A 17533-nucleotide genomic window follows, 5' to 3' on the forward strand; every position below is an offset into this window, starting at 1 on the left:
GGTGCAGTAATCTCTTCAGCAAAAAAACACTGATCAGAAGCTTGAAACTATACTGAATAGTATTTAAAAGTTTTTTTCTTTGGTGCACCCATCTGAGAAATTTCACTTCTTTAGTTGTAACAAATGGATATAGTGTGCAATGCCTTTTTTTTAAAAACTCTTTTTATTGATCATAACAAAAAGCACAGCGATGCATTTCGTCCAAAGAAAAAGCACATTCAGATACAAAGCGTACATATGTTATTGTACATACAGCACCACTACTTTGACACATCAGTCTGGTGTATCTACGACACCATTGAACAAGTCATGTAATCTAGATTCGTCACGGCGCAATTCCACCATTGGAGATAAACAAATGTCTCCCCTGTGCGTATTCCACACAGCCCACTTTTTCTGGGGCATCCTCTATTTGAAAACATCTTTCTCTGCAATCATGGCTCTGTCCATATCAGCAGCCCAATTTCTAACACACAGCATCTCCTCCACACCCCATCTTTGTGCAATATTGCATTTTGCAATGGCCCGCCCCAGCGAAACCCATGATTTCTCGGTCTGAGTGAGGTCAGTGGCATCCCAAATATTCAACAGACAGAGCTTCGGGGATGCCGTCAGATTTTTACCCCCAGAATTTCTTAGTAGTGTGGTGACAGCTTTCCAGCATACTTGGGCTTCTGGACATTCCCAAATTGTATGGAAGAAGGTCCTCGTTCCCCTCTTGACGAACACTCTAGCAGCGAGATGGGCTCGGTGCAGGATTTTAAGTTGGCCCAAGTCTCATGGGAATGGCCACCTCTCTAGGTGAAGCCAGGACGCCACGCCAGTCATCTTCATCTAGCTCTCCCAAACCTTCCTCCCAGTGCTGCCGCAGGCATGTCAAGGGGTCAGGGCAATTGTTACTCAATATTTTGTATGTGAGGGATCTGTCCTTCTTGCCCATAGGGTCGAGTAGTAACCTATCTTCAAGTGGGAAGGACTCTGGAGATGGGTCGCCCCTCGGTATTGCTGCTTTGAGTGCATGGCTGATATATAGCTATCTAAATGTTTCGGACTGTGCGAGGTCGTATTCTTTCTGCAGATTAGCAAAAGTGGTCAATCCCTTAGAATTCCACATGTCTCCCACCCGTGAGATACCTATAAGATCCCACTTGTCGAACCCGGGGCAGGTACTTAAGTGTCCCAATTGTCCGGGTTCCCATAAAGGAGTTGCGCGTGTGATTATATTTGCCAAGCCGATTTTTTGTTAACCTTATGCCAGGTTTAAATCTTGCGCGCTGTCGGTCCAGGTAAGGCTCAGTTTATTGGGATTCGTGTAGAGTGCTCTATTAGATCTGCCCTGTCCCATGAACCACCAGCCGGTGTGGAAACTCGAGTCTCCCCTATCTCCATGCGCCCAGCGATTAATCGCCACTAGTTGAGACGCCTGATAATATAGTCGGAGGTCAGGTAGCGCAATTCCCCCGTCGTACTATCCCACAGACACCTTGTGCATCGCTATGCGTGGAGTCCGCCTATCCCACAACAAAGCATGCACGGCACTGTCAATACTGGAGAAATAGGAGTCCGGGATCCTATCGGGGGTGTTTTGTAGCACATAGAGGAAACTGGGCAACGCCAACATTTTAAAAAGGGAAGCACGCCCCAGAAGAGTAAGAGGAAGGGAGCGCCAGTGTTTGACATTAGCACGGAAGCACATCAAGGGGCCTTGTAAGTTTATGTCATAGAAACTGTATGAATCAGTCGTAATGTAAATGCCCAAGTAACGAAAGCCCTCCAGCGCTACAGGGATCTGGTAATCTCTCGGAATGCTTGGCGACGGACCATATAGTGGATATAGTTGTGATTTGGACCAGTTTATTATGTAGCCCGAGTGGTTGCCAAATATGCTGAAGATGTGGAGGATACGATGTAGGGTGAATGTCGGGGAAGCCATATATAACAGTATATCGTCCGCATATAATGAAATTCTATCTGACTATTGGTCCATTTGAGTCCATGAATCAGGGGGGAACCCCTCACCCAGCCTGCCAGGGGCACAAGTACTAAAGCGAATATTATGCAATGCCTTTTTTGGTATCACTAGGAAAACTGATTATCATTCTGCAGATTGCACAAAATCCAGCTGATCAAAGGCTTATAAAGGCGCCATGTTAGCAATGCAAAATCTAACCTGTACTGGTTACTTAAGGCATGACAAAAGTTAAATATAAATTGGTATATCTAAAATCCATATGGCAATTAAAAACATCTATTCCATAGACCCCAATACACATATTTGTTTATTTTTCCAATGTTAACTGGCTATTTTGAAATCAAATCTGGAGGCATACGGTGGAAGGTCTTACTCCATTTAAGTGGTCCCTGCTTCTAGAGATTTACATCAGTTATTCCTTTCTTAGTTAGAAAAACACAAATAGCCATTCATATAAATTCCCAGCCTAACCTAGGTCCTCACAAGAGGTCAGAACAGGACTGTCAATGGCTCAAACTCTTAAATGGTCAGCAATAGCCACTGGTAGACAGATTCCTCGGGTCATCTTGTCCCACACTAAATCTTTAGTTATGTACAGCACTAGAGAATAGTGGGAACTGCTAAGAACCTGGACCCACTGTTAATGCCTAAGGTAGTAAAGTGGTAGTGTGCAACAGGTCACCACATTAGCGCCTATATAAGCAAGAAGGGTGTGGGTTGAATACCACTTCATGTACAGTGGCTCTGCCTTCTAACTCATACATGTTACCACGCCACTATGTTCAAATCAAATGTTCAAATCAAGGCAAGAGGAGGGCTAGTCCTTCACAGTGTCTCGCACAAAATATTACTTTCCTTTCCACTTACAATGCTCACTTTAAAGTTGAGGAGGTTGAGCTCTCCTATGAAAGCCTTCTAGAGAGGGCGAAGTTGCCCTAGTTCATGAAGGTATGAATTATTACAAGAATGTCTGTGGCATGTTTACATTCTTCTCCTACCCAGATAGCTGCTAGGAAATTTCTAGACCTGTTTGGCTTGATGTTCTGTATGGAACCAGCAAGACAGTTCATGAGAAGTCCCTCTGTATAAGGGACTGCTTAATCAATATCACCATTATGTCTCCCTTTTAAACAGGACCATCAGTATGTCACACCGCCTGTCCTTTGTGTCTTTTTATTAATTGATATCAGTGAGGTCCAGATGCAGAAGTGGATATTATTGAGTTGTAGTAATAGGTGTATACACAACAATCCTGTTGATATCCCACAGATTCAACCTCTATGGGCCTCCAATCTTTTATATTCCAGGACACTTCGCCTGCTCATGTGACACCAGGAATGTGTTGGGTAGTAAGGAGCAAGGGGCTACAGACTACACATGACATCAGCCCATATGACCACACATTGTTCTATCTGGGCTCTCATTGGAGCACTTCCATTTAGCTGGAGTGACTGGGTTTACTGTTGGACCATACTACCTCCTACACCACCATTCATCTTGAAGGAATCATAATCGAACGAAAGAAATGGGAATACAGACCGACTTGGCACACACATGTAAGCCCATCACTTGACAGGTGGATACCTGCCTCTATTATCTTTCCCAGATAGAGCTGGTTCTGTTAAGACAAAACTCCAGTACGTTATTTATATGGAGAAGATGAGTCACCCTAAAGGATGCCTTCCTGCAGGACTGCACATCTTTGTCCTTTATTCACAGAATTAATGTAGGAGCAAAGCTAGCCAATCTTGTAACGGGATTTAGTTACCTCCATGTGAGCAAGAATTATGGCCTTATTAGTGGTAATCTTCAAGAGTCCTACTGGACAAGGGAAAAGCGAAAAATTACAGAAGGATACTTTTCTGTTGCAGGTGGAAATCATCTTGAAATAACCTTATCTATAAAGTCCTGGAAGAAATATCTATATATCACTCTGTGTGTATATATGTGTGTGTGTGTGTGTGTGTGTGTGTGTGTGTATATATATTTATATATATGTATAAAACTCGTATATCGTCTCCCATACACGCCTTTCGATCAGGAGCAGACGATGTGGACCCAAAGTTTGATGCAAATCGTTTATTTAGTGCCCTGCACCACCGCCATAACGTGTTTCAGCCCTCATGGGGTCTTGATCACTTGACACGCTGGCAGAGTGACTTCAACAATTTAAAGTGACAGTGCTCATGAACGTGACCTATGGAATTCATAGACATGGAAAAGTTGGTCTAATACTCAACGTCGAAAATGATATCTTGATATATAATACAAGAGAAACTGGTAAAATGCATTCTGAAACGTACTTGATATAAAGATCAATAAATATGTATATAAATAAATATTTAAATAAATACATAACTGTAATAAAACGCATGTTATAAATACCAGAATGAAGTCTGTGACCATAAAAAACCATTGTGCTGGATAAAATGCATGTTAAAAAGTGAAACAAATGTAAACTTTTCATGTGTAAAAAAAACGATCCAGTCATAGATGGGTTTACAAAGAATATAACTAGTCTCATGCCAATAATATCTCCTATAAGATGGTTGAATAAGTGACCCCAAGTGGGCCTAGACTATGCTCCATGCCTAATCATGATAAAGTGACAGTGCAAACTAAAGTGTCACCTAAAGAACCCTGGAAGGTTCTAGCGCGCAAATGTGCATGAAAATACATTAAATGAAGTTAAAAACAATACTGAGGCAGTGCCAAGTAAAACAATTTCATATGTGCTTAAAACCAGACTATTAAAGACACGTGTAAGAATCCTCCCTGGGGTTGAGACCATGGGGCGTTTTACAATCCATCTCCAATATATACCTGGTCTCAAGCCTCCTTAGAAGAGCTTCCCAGTCTCCTCCCCTTCTTAGAGGGGGGACCAGAGTCCACAACAAAATATTTGAGCTCATGTGTTTTCTTTGCGTGGAGCTCTTCAAAGTGTCTTGCAACCGGGTACATCAAATCACCATTGTTGATGGCCCTAATGTACTGGAGTATCCTCTTGTGGACCTGCAGCTTTGTACTGCCTGCGTACCGCAGGCCACAGGGACACTCCAGCACATACACTGCATATTTGGTTTTGCAGGTCAATTTCTTATCTATGCGAATGGGCTCTGTCTTGAATGGTGTGACATACTCTGTTTTGCTTACTCCATGCATCTCCTACTGGCGGTTGCCGGTAAGTAGTTCTACGTAGGACCTAGTTTCCATAGGGAAAGCATTTTTGACTCCCCTAAAACTTTGCCGTTGTTTGACCAAGCTTCATAAAATTTTTCTAAACAAAGTGTCAAATTAGATTGTGTGTCATGGAAAGTTTGGGGGTGATCCGTGCAATGGGGACCGAAAAATGGGGCACAAAATAATATATAATATTTGGTGCAAATCCATTCAGTAGTTTTTGACACATTTAAGATGAAAATTTATAGTGATATCTCTGTCCGTGGATATTTCGCGGTCAATCACAAATGCGTGCACCGACAGGAATGCCTTGATTGGCTGGACTGAACTGAGGTGGCGAAGTGAGCTAAAGAACGATGATGGATTCAACCCAGATCTGTGACTGGGGTAAGTGTCTGAAAAGTTTCAGTGCTCCATCCAGCCTCTCTTTGTGTTTGCATTGGCTGGGCGCAACCTGAACAGAAAGTTGCGACCGCCATTTTATCGATCAGGATCGGTTCCTGGGGCTGAAAATTTCTGTGAAAGTTAACATAAGGGGTCAGGGTGGAGGTACTGTGACCCCATGTTTTAGAAATGGGGGTGTTAGAGTATACCAAATACAATAATAAGTGGGGCACTATGCAGATGTAATGTTCAATATCTCATTCTAGAAAACAAAATACAGGGACGCTATAGTTAGGAATTAGCATTTAACAAACCTTAGCTATTCACTGAAAAAAACCCAAAGCTTTCAAAGACGTTATAGTTTGGAAATAAGATTTTTAAAAAGTTAGAAATTCACTAAAAAAACAAGGTTACAGGGACATTATAGTTAGGCTGACATTTCACTTGTACAAAACCAGAGAAATTCAGCAGTCTTAGTTACCTGAGCTATCTATAACTTACGGCCCCGCAATGCACTGCTTATGACCTCACATATTACATCACTCATGAAATGGTCAGTGACATCACTGATGACATCTGTAATGACATCACTGATGACATTTGAAATTACATCACTGATGACATCTGTAATGACATCACTGATGACATCTGTAATGACATCACTGATGACATCTGTAATGACATCACTGATGACATCTGTAATGACATCACTGATGATATCTGAAATGACATCACTGATGACATCTGAAATGACATCACTGATGACATCTGAAATGACATCACTGATCACATCATCCAGTGATTGAGTGTTTTCTCAAAGCTACTGAGTGTTAAACATATATATTAAGGTAATTCGCAGTGGAAGTGCATATATGGGTACGTGAGTGGGCATGTAAGTAGTGTATAGAAAAGTGACTGGGTATATAAGAGACTATACATGAGATGGTGGGTGTGTGAGTTTTTGTATAGGTGAGCGAGTAGGTGTGTCAGTGCGTATATGAGTGAGTGTCTGTGTATCTGTAAAGTTGACTGAGTGGGTGTATCAGTAGTTGTAAATGGTGAATCAGAGGGTGCATGAGTGGCTGAATGGGGGTTTGAACAGATACATAAGTGTTTGTATGGGTGAGTGACAGGGTACATGAGTGGCTGTCTCAGAGCATCAATAGGTGTGTAAGTGAGTGAATGAGTGTATGAGTAGCTGTATGTGTGAGCAAATGAGTGTTTGAATGATTGTATGGGTGAGTAAGTGGCTGAGAGGTTGTATGGGAAAGTATGTAAAAGTGACTGAGTAGCTGTGTGAGTAATTGTATGAGTAGGTGTGTGCATAGGTGTATGGTTAACTTATTTACTGTGTATGATCGAGTGTGTCTGTCTCAATTACTGAATCTGTGAATGGCTGTATTGGTAAGGGAGTAGGTGCATGAGTGGCTGTATATGTGAGTTAGTGGCTTTGTTTGGGGCTCTGTGTGACTTGATGTGTTACTGGCTGTAAGGATGAATGACGAGATGTGGGAGTGTTTGTAAGCGTTCTGTGAATGAGTTTGTTAGTGATCATGTGGAAGTGGACATATGACATTTTTATGGGGTTGTTAGTAGGTGTGTCTGTTTCTCTGGATGATGTCATCAGTGATGTCATTTCAGATGCCATCAGCGATGTCACTGAGCATGTCATGAGTGATGTAATATGTGAGGTCATAAGCAGTACATTGCGGGGGCATGAGTTACAGTGAGCTCACGTAGCTATAGCTGCTAAATTTCTCTGGTTTTGTGCAAGCGAAATCTCAACCTAACTATAACGTCCCTGTAGCCTTTGTTTTTTTCGTTGTATTCATATACATACACATATACACACACACGCATAGTGTATATGTGTGTGTATATATATATATATATATATATATATATATATATATATATATATATATATTTAAAAAAACAAAGTTTACAGGAGCGTTCTAGATAGGTTGACCTTTCGCATGTACAAAACCTGAGGAATTCAGCAGTTATAGTTAATAGAGATAACTATAACTAATGCACCCACAATGCTCTGCTTATGACCTCACATATTACATCACTCATGACATGGTCAGTGACATCACTGATGGCATCTCAAATGATATATATGTGTGTGTGTGTGTATAAACTGTATGTATATGTGTGTGTGTATTACCTACTGGCGGTCGCCAGTAGGTAGTTATAGTTAGGACCACGTTTCCATAGGAAATCCACAACATTCTATTTTGAATAACTTTGGCGCCGGTCGACGAATCCTCGCGAATTTTTCAAAATAGGTGGGGCGCTACGCTCCGCTCCTACCCTGAAAGTCTCGGGGGGATTCGTCAAGCGGGGGCTGAGATAAAAGGGGGGTCCCAAAACGCGTTTTTCCAATGCATTTTTCCATAGGACCTTTAGACACAGCTACAGCCCGAACGGCTGAACAGAATTACTTGAAATTTGGCAGAGAGGTAGTCCTCAGGTCAAGGAAGTGCCTTTTGTAGGTTTGGTGTAAATCTGTTCAGTAGATTCAGAGAAAATAGCCTTTAAATCAATATATATATCTGAGCCAGCTTACGGTGCGCTTACGGTGCGCTTACCGTACGCGTACGGTGGCGTGCGCGAGCGCGATTTTGATTGGCTGTTAGATCTTAGTAAACATTCGAATCGGTCGAAACCAGGAAGCGGCGGCCGCCATTTTCTCTCTCGCTCTCTGAGTTGGGCAGCAAAAACGATGCCAAAAAATGTCTAAAGAGGCAGTTTCTTGAGATCCTAACCACCCAGCATTGATATAGGGGTCCCCAAACAACCCCCAAGCCCCAAAAAAAAAATTTTTTTTTTTTCGGAAAATCGCCGATTACGCTTACCGTACGCGTACGGTAAAAAAATTTTTAAAAAAAAATTATCCACACCCTCCCCACCCCGTGTGCAAATGGTGCCCGAAGGGCACCATTTGTGCATGGCTTATTACAGGTAAGAAATAAACAAAGAATAAATTTCACAAAGATGCGCATAATATGTCCCCCATGTGCGCACGGTGCGCGAAGTGCATCGTGCGTACATGGCCCATCCCGCATAACGTGGGCACGCGGTGCGCGCACGGCACTAACTGCGTAAAGTGGGCGCGCGGTGCGCGCACGGAACGAACTGCGTTAACTGGGCGCGCACGCCACGAATGGCGTAAAGTAACTTAGCATTTAAAAAACCGTACAAATTCACTGAAAAAACCATAGGTTTCACACACGTTATAGTTAGGAATTAGCATTTAAAAAACCTTGCAAATTCACTGAAAAAACCATAGGTTTCACACATGTTATAGTTAGCTGGACATTTTATTGATAAAAAACCAATGAAATTCCCCCGTTATAGTTAGTGCAGGCAACTATAACTCACGCGACCTCAATCTTCTGCTGATGACATATGTGTCTTTATGAAAAAAAAATATTTGTAATATATGTATAGCTAAAATTTAATGGAAGAAGACATGGGCAAATAAGTGTCTAAATACAGTATTAGCATCAGCAGAGGATTGCGGTCGCGTGAGTTATAGTTGCCTCCACTAACTATAACGGGGGAATTTCATTGGTTTTTTATCAATAAAATGTCCAGCTAACTATAACATGTGTGAAACCTATGGTTTTTTTCAGTGAATATATATATATATATATTTACTGAAAAAAATAAAGGTTGCAGGGCCATTCTAGTTAGGCTCAGATTTCACACGTACAAAACCAATAGAAATTCAATAGTTATAGTTCCCTGAGCTAACCATAACTTAACCCCCATAATTCACTGCTTATGACCTCACATATTATATCCCTCATGACCTGGTCAATGACCTCAATCAATCAGGAACATTTGTAGAGCGCTCTACTCACCCGCGAGGGTCTCAAGGCGCTGGGAGGGGGGGGGAGGGCTACTGCTCTAAAAGCCAGGTCTTGAGGTGCTTCCTGAAGGAGAGATGGTCCTGGGTCAGTCGTAGGGGGGTGGGGAGGGAGTTCCACGTCCTGGCCGCCAGGTAGGAGAAAGATCTTCCTCCGGTGGTGGTTCTGTGAATCCGTGGGACGGTGGCGAGGGCGAGGCTGGCGGAGCGGAGCTGGCGGGTAGGTGTGTAGAACGTGAGGCGGGTATTGAGGTATTCGGGGCCCCTGTCGTGGAGAGCCTTGTGGGCGTGGGTGAGGAGTCTGAAGGTGATCCTCTTGCTGACGGGGAGCCAGTGCAGGTCTCTCAGGTGTGCAGAGATGTGGCTGTGTCGGGGAATGTCCAGGATGAGTCGTGCAGATGCGTTCTGAATGCGCTGGAGTCTTTTCTGTAGTTTGGCGGTGGTCCCAGCGTAGCGGGCGTTCCCGTAGTCCAGTCGGCTGGTGAAGAGGGCCTGGGTGACTGTCTTCCTGGTTCCAGTGGGGATCCACCGGAAGATCTTTCGGAGCATGCAGAGGGTGTTGAAGCAGGAAGATGTAACTGCGTTGACTTGCTTGGTCATCGTGAGGGAGGAGTCAAGGATGAATCCCAGGTTGCGTGCGTGGTCCGTGGGCTTGGGGGCGGTGCCCAGAGCAGGGGGCCACCAGGAGTCGTCCCAGGCGGAGGGGGATGGTCCGAGGATGAGGACTTCCGTCTTGTCTGAGTTCAGCTTCAGACGGCTGAGCTTCATCTATTCCACAACGTCTGTCATTCCTTCCTGGAAGCTGGCTCTGGCGGTGGCGGGGTCGTTGGTGAGGGAGAGGATCAGTTGGGTGTTGTCGACGTAGGAGATGATGTTGTGTTTGCGTGCGATGGCTGCGAGGGGGCTCATGTAGACGTTGAAGAGGGTAGGGCTGAGCGAGGATCCTTGGGGTACGCCGCAGATGATCTTGGTGGCCGCTGCGCGGAAGACGGACACTCTGAGTTCTGTCCGAGAGGAAGGAGGTGATCCATTCCAGGGCTTTTCCTTGGATCCCGGCATGGTGGAGGCGAGTTGTCAGGGTGTGGTGGCAGACGGTGTCGAATGCGGCCGACAGGTCGAGGAGGATGAGGGCGGCAGTTTCACTGTTGTCAAGCAGGGTCCTGATGTCGTCGGTGGCTGCGATGAGGGCGGTCTCGGTGCTGTGGTTCGCTCGGAATCTGGACTGCGATGGGTCGAGGGAGCTGTTCGTCTCGAGGAAGGTGGTCAGCTGTTTGTTGACGGTTTTCTCGATGACTTTTGCGGGGAAGGGGAGGAGCGAGATGGGACGGAAGTTCTTGAGGTCTGTGGGGTCCGCGGTGGGTTTCTTCAGGAGGGCGCTGATCTCTGCATGCTTCCAGCTACCCGGGAATGTGGCGGACGTGAAGGAGTTGTTAATGATGTCCCGGAGATGGGGTGCGATGATGGAGTCAGCTCTGTTGAAGATGTGGTGTGGGCAGGGGTCGGCTGGGGAGCCGGAATGGATGGTGTTCATCATGTGGGTGGTGTCTTCCGTGCTGACGGAGTTCCAGGAGCACAGGGTGGTGGTGGGGGGCGTAGGTTCGGTGGCTGGGTACGTAGTCTGAGCGCCGAAGCTGTCGTGTATATTGGCGATCTTGCAGTGGAAGAACGTGGCGAGTGAGTCGCAGAGGTCTTGCGAAGGCGTGATGTTGTTGTTGCTGGCGCTGGGGTTGGAGAGCTCTTTGATGATGCTGAAGAGTTCCTTGCTGCTGTGGGTGTTGTTGTCCAGTCGGTCTCTGAATGAAGTCCGTTTGGTGGTGCGGATCAGCTGGTGGTGTTTGCGGATGGCGTTCTTGAGGGCTGTAATTTTTTCTGTTGACTGGTCGTGGCGGCAGGCTTTTTCGAGGGTGCGGCAGGATTTCTTGTAGTCTTTGAGATCGTCGGTGAACCATGAGGCTTTCTTGCTGTCGGGATTGCTTGGAGGGTTCTTCAGTGGTGCAAGGGCGTCGGCGCATTTGGTGATCCACTGTGTGAGGTTGCGGGCTGCTTCGTTGGGGTCTGTGGTGTTGGTGGGTTGGTTTTGGTCCAGGGAGGTGGTGAGTTAGTCGGTGGTGATCTTGCTCCAGTATCTACGGGGGGCTTGGTGCGGGCGGAGGTGAGTCGTGGGTTTCCTGAAGTTGAAGTGGACGCAGCTGTGATTGGTCCAGTGAAGTCCGGTGGAGTGGCTGAAGGAGATGTGGTTGCTGGAGGAGAAGATGGGGTCAAGCGTGTGGCCGGCGTAGTGGGTGGGGGTGCTGACCAGTTGCTTGAGTCCGAGGTTGGCGAGGTTGTCTAGCAGGGTGGTGGTGTTGTTGTCCTTGCTGTTCTCCAGGTGGAAGTTGAGGTCCCCTAGGAGGATGTAGTCCGAGGAGGCGAGGGCGAGCGGGCTGATGAAGTCTGCGATGGCTTCGCTGAATTGTGTGCGTGGTCCGGGGGTCTGTAGATGAGAGTGCCTCTGAGGGTGATCTTGGGGTCGGTGTGTATCTGGAAGTGAAGGAGCTCGACGGTGGTGAGGGTGTCGTCGGTGTTGGTCGTGATGCGGATGGTATTTCTGTAGACAATGATGATATCTCAAAGTGTGTGTAAGTGACTGAATGGATCTGAGTGGGTGTGCGGGTGGGTATGTGAGTGACTATGGGTGTGTGAGTGGCGGTATGGGTGTGTGAGTGGATGTGAGAGTGGTTTAATGTGTGCGTGAGTAGGTGTCTGTGTGGGTGCGTCAGTAGCTGTATGAATGATTGGACCAGAACGGAACCTCACCTTCCCCTTATTCAAAAAGGTCCACAGTTTTTCACAAAATGTCTACCCAACTGAAGTAATTTCTACTGGTTAATTAGTAAGTGCTACCTCGTTGGGTAAATGTCTAGTGCTCACTCTAGACTACAGCAGCACAATGGCCCACGAGGAAGTGTCCCCGGTGACCTTATGTGCATTTAATTTCGGCATTGTGATTGTTCCATGTGCGTCTTCATCCAGACGTCTGTGATAATGAGAATTCTCCTGTAGAGAAGACAACAAGACTACAAAGAGGTAACTCTCCACCAACCAAGTGTACTTCCGCTTAACTAAATGAAGTAAGTGCTTATTTGTTTGGTGGAGATGCCCTCCTATTCCTCAGCATCAAGAAAGCATCACCAAAGACGGCAGGAAACGCGCGGGGGCCTCTTGTTAAGCTGTCCATCATCCTGGCAAAGGCAGCAATACCTTTGCATACTACAAAGATGGATGTAGCGGGCCAAATGGGCAGAGCTTCAAGTGATTTGCAAATGTGTGTACACCTAGTAATTAAAAGGGAGAACCATGGACTCTGCCCTCACCTGGAGAGTCCAAGAAAGAACCCACTTGTCGCAATCACTACAGATTGCTCTCCAATAGATCACTAATGCATTCACCTCCATCAAGGATTTCAGATTGTTTTTGAATGTGGATTTGCAAAGAAAAACACTTGCTTTGCCTTCTTCAAGCCCAGAAAGTTAGCATCATTTGTCCTTTACAGAAGTGGAGCTTTGTAAATTGTCACAATCCTTGCTGGGGTACGTGAAGTGTAAAAGGAAAAGTTGCAGGATTTCATTTTTTTTGTAACAAACAACAAAACGTAAATAACTGTAAATGAACTGTACCCATTCAGCAGCTGGGAAAACAAAATGAAGTACATGTTTTTTGTAATTCTGAAGTGTGATTGGAAGAAAGATTTAATATGATCAGAGCAATCAAGACACTTTACTATTGACTCAGTGAAAAATGTGCTTAGTTTAAATGAAAGTGCACTACCACACAATGCTTTATCTACATTAAAATATCGCCTGCCTCATATCCATTAAAGCTATGTGGGTCGTGAAAGATTGTCATACTAAAAAGTGGGATGTGTTTGTAAAACGTTTGAGAAACACTGATCTATAGCAACTAAAGCATCTTTGAACAAATAGAAATATTCTTGCCTTCTTTCTGCTAGGTCGTCCTGGAATGGAGCCGGGACCAGTACCATGTTCTGTTTGACTCGTACAGAGACAATGTTGCGGGCAAGTCATTTCAAACTCGGTAAGATTGCTTTTTTGTCAGTTGCACTTTTATGGCCTCTACCAATAACTTCTGCCACCTGCAATTCAGAGTTTTCTGGACCGGGAATTATCGGTCTGCAAACTCCTGACTGGAAAATTCCAGCTTTGGAGACCCTAAACTCTTTTACGTTCACAGCACCGCTTGGCCCTCATCTGACCCCTACAGCAGCACAGGGGGAGCAGACAGAACTGCATCCTGCCCTTATGCCTAACCACCTCTCTACTCCCCACCCTTTTATGACCCATCTGCTTCCTGTTGACATTTTATGTTTGATCTCTGGAGGCAGAAAACATCAGAGGTTTTCTCATCCGAATTGGGAAGAAATGCATTGTGTTACTAGGTCCCATGTATTTAACCCCTGTTCCAGGGAGAAAGGTTATAATCATTGGCATTTGGAAATTAGAGAATCCGTTTCCATGATATCCTCACACCAAATTCTGACACCCTCATAATGACTGCCTTAGTTTCATCTCCGTCTTTGCCCCATTATTATGTTTTGTACTCTGTCTCTTTCCAGTGCCTTAGTAAATAATTTGTGGTTTTCCTCATTAGCCACCCTTTCAGTTCTTTTGTCACTCTCGAGCTTTTTAGGTCTCGCGCCTATCCGATGCAGTGCGTAGCACTGCTCGCGCAGGAAGAGTCCTTTTGTAGGGGATTCCAAAACGGAACCTGGAATCGCACATGCTCGTGCGTGTACGATTTCTTTTGGTCCATGGTATTGGCCTTGGCGTTCGTCTTTTTCAGAAAGACAGCACGCAATAGGCCAAAGGCGGTTGCGTTGCTCCCCCCATGGCCTATTGGTGTCTGTTACCCTCACGCCCGGCATCTGTTTTCAATTATCGTGCCCAGACACGGGCGCGATAATTGAAAACAGGTCGCTCGCTGTGGCACGCGCGCGCACCCCTCGTTTCTTAAACCACAGACAAATGTCCCATAATGCAGATAAAATGAATGCCTGCCGTTGCTAGTGACGTAAGTAGTGGACCTGGGAAACTTCCAACAAACTACAAAGATTTTGCCTTCTCTCATGGTTTATAATAATTTACACGAGATTTGTTATTCTGTTACACTGTTTCTTAAGAGGGCCATCCCGTGAATAAAATCACAATTGCGCTCATAGCCCAAGCAGATGTCGTAAAAAGAAAGCAATTTTCTAGTTTTTTAATTTTCTGTTTCTATTACTTTAATTTTATCCTGTATATGCTTGTTGGGCTCTGTGTGTGCTTTGTTCTGGATACCTAAGTGGGTGAATCTATAAATCAGCAAGTGGGCGGATGAAAGGATACGTGACCCAAAGAATAAAAAAATAAAAAAATACGTGTGTGATGCATTATTGAGTGTCCACCCTCGCTGCAGGCGTTTACGACAGGTGTTTGATTATGCGCCGGCCCTATGATGTTAGTTTGACTCCTCAGTTCCAGAATAGCACGAGGCTCGAGTATAGCCGAACCTGCCATGGAGGTGCCGCCTCGCAGGCTGCATAAGGAGTCTGGGAAAAGCATCTGTGCCAGGAAGCGCCAGGGGCGTGTCTCAGACAGAAGGAAGCGTGCACACGGCCCGCCGCTCGGGTTTGAATGGTAGCGAGCGAGCGGCAGATGATGGAAATCAAATTAGGGAGGCAGATGGTAAAACATTAGCGTCGAATAAAGGGACCCTTTATTTGAGCAAATCCAGCGAGCAGAGTCTGCGGAAGAGCAGGGCTGCTCGCACTGACAGGGGAAGGGAACAAGGTGGGGTGTGCCCCAGTCACCCGCACCCTGGCGGGGCCCTGCGCCCACCCTTGCGGTGCAACAGCAACCGCGGCATTGCACACGGTTAACGGCAGCGCCTGCCTGGCAACACTAGCTGTGCGGGGTGCACGGGCGCTGTCCTCCCCCACCCTACAGCTACAAACTTTCAAAATGTCAGCTTTAATGTTGCTGGTGGAGAAGCGTCCGAGTGTCTCTCTGCAAGCAGATACATACAGCGACAAGATGAGGACATGCGAAAATGAAAACAAAACACTGCGGCCTGGGGAGTGAGGTGTTCAAGTGCCTAAACTGAAAACCACTATGAAGTGAAGCAGGACTTAAGCTGAGCCCGATGAAGTGTTTTTAAGTCACACCCTTAATTACATCGGCCATCCTTTGCGAGCCCCCTCCCCCCCTTTACCAGTTTTGTAATTCAACTTAAAGCTTTGGTCGCACGAATGAAGCTCCTTCAAAAAGGGGCTCCGTGGTCAGGCCCCGCCCCCTTGAAGTGAGGCCTTGTGGAGTGGTCCACAGTCATCTGCTGTCGTCGCCTATGGTGTGGGCCCTTGGGATAAGGGCCTGCGGTGATGACCTGTCGTCTTTGAGTTTAGGTGTTGCCCCTTGTTCTGGTGCCCTTCCGATGTGGTTCTCATCTGCACTGAGAGCAGTTTGGGGTTCTCTGACAGCAACAGAGATGTTTCAGTATCGCTGCTGCGGTAATTTCCCAGGAGCTGTGTTGGGCTCGAGGAGTGTGGAGAAACCCAGAGGCTGTCACGTCTGCTTCTCTCTCGTTCTCTCTCCATGACGCTCTCCTTCTACGTATCTCCCTTTTTCACTATCGATGTCTCTCCTGCTCTATTTCTATGTCCCCGTCGCCCGATTTCTTACTCTGTCTTTGTCTCTCTCAGTTTCTCTTTGTGATTGCCCCTTTCTCTTCTGTTCTTCTCTCGCATCGGCTGTTCACCTTTAGCACAGAGTGTGGCCTGCAGCAGCTATTTTGCGAGGAATGGCTGCACTCAGCGCTTCATTTGTATTAAAAACAAGCATTTGCAATGCAATAGGCCTCGCATTATTAAAGTTTGAGCTATTGGTGTTGCATTATTTAGCAATGCCAATAGCTCAAACTTTAATAATGCGGGACCTATTGCATTGCAAATGCTTGTTATTATAGGTCTTTAGTAAAAGCCCTGGAGCAGCTCTGCTGCAATATGCACATAGCTTTCCTTTCAAGTATTGAAAGATATGTAAATTATATTTTAAATTGACTGAGTTAAAAGAAATGTATTTTTCAATGTAAATAGGGCCTGCTGTACAGGAAGGTCACGCATAGCAGGTGTAGTTTGACACCTACTTTCTGTGACCTGCCTATCATTAGTGAATGCGAACTATGTACTTATAACATATTGCATATTAATTAGTTGGCAGGTCCCAATTTGCGATTCCTCTGATACTCGTGTAGTAATACCGGTTCGACACCCCCATCCGTTAGTTGTTTCTTTGGTTCATTGCATGTGAAGCATGTGCTAAGATTTTGTATACAGTCTTGTCTGAACAGGAGTTTAAAGATCTCATCAATCCTGGGCTACTCCGTGTCTGTATACATTCTTGTATATAAATATATATGTACACTTTCTCACTAGCACTGCATCGTCTGCACTAAGATTCACTGTATATATTCCATCTGATTGTTATACTCAACAGATGAATGATAAATCTGTGATAAAGAGAAAAGAGGCTTTGGTTGTTTAATTTTTTCTGTGATGCACTGTTTGTGATGGAACAGGCATGTCTGACATACATGCATGATTTTTTTCTGATTACCTTGGAGCAACAGAGTAGGTAATCTCACAAATCAGTTTTGATTACACATGGTTACTCTAGTTTCCTTTGGAATATAGGGTTGTCCTTATGAAATTTACATACATCGGAGTCATTGGGTTCATGTGAACACGGCTAATATGAAGAAAGGTTACTACCCGCTTGTATTGATCCAGAACCTGCTGAATAGTATTTATTTGGTAGACGGATCGCTAGTTTATGGAGTGGTGAGTAGGCTCTGCGCAACTTACTTCTTTAAGCCTACAGCCCGCCCTCTGCTGACACAGCCACATGGTGTCACCCAAACAACCATGCAGCAAAGAGGACCGGCCAATGGGAGATTAGGTAGGTAGAAGGGTTCCCACTCTTAGGATCTCGTAACATGTCAGTAGGCATAAAGAAAGGCTGCGTACTCGTGTCTTTGTGGTGCGCCTGCAGAAGAAGTAGTGCTATGTCGACAGGTCCGACATCTCTCTG

General features: G+C 45.4%; 1 protein-coding gene across 1 annotated transcript in view; it reads left to right on the forward strand.

Moving 5' to 3' along the window:
- Positions 1 to 17533, forward strand: part of GNPTAB (N-acetylglucosamine-1-phosphate transferase subunits alpha and beta) — a 644942-nt gene that overhangs the window by 97103 nt on the left and 530306 nt on the right. Inside the window, exon 2 of the mRNA XM_085653265.1 lies at positions 13402 to 13487. Coding sequence (XP_085509391.1) covers positions 13402 to 13487 — 86 coding nt within the window. The remainder of the gene's footprint in view (positions 1 to 13401; positions 13488 to 17533) is intronic.

The sequence above is a fragment of the Triturus cristatus genome, chromosome 4_1 (assembly GCF_964204655.1).
Source record: "Triturus cristatus chromosome 4_1, aTriCri1.1, whole genome shotgun sequence".
Lineage (NCBI taxonomy): Eukaryota > Metazoa > Chordata > Amphibia > Caudata > Salamandridae > Triturus > Triturus cristatus.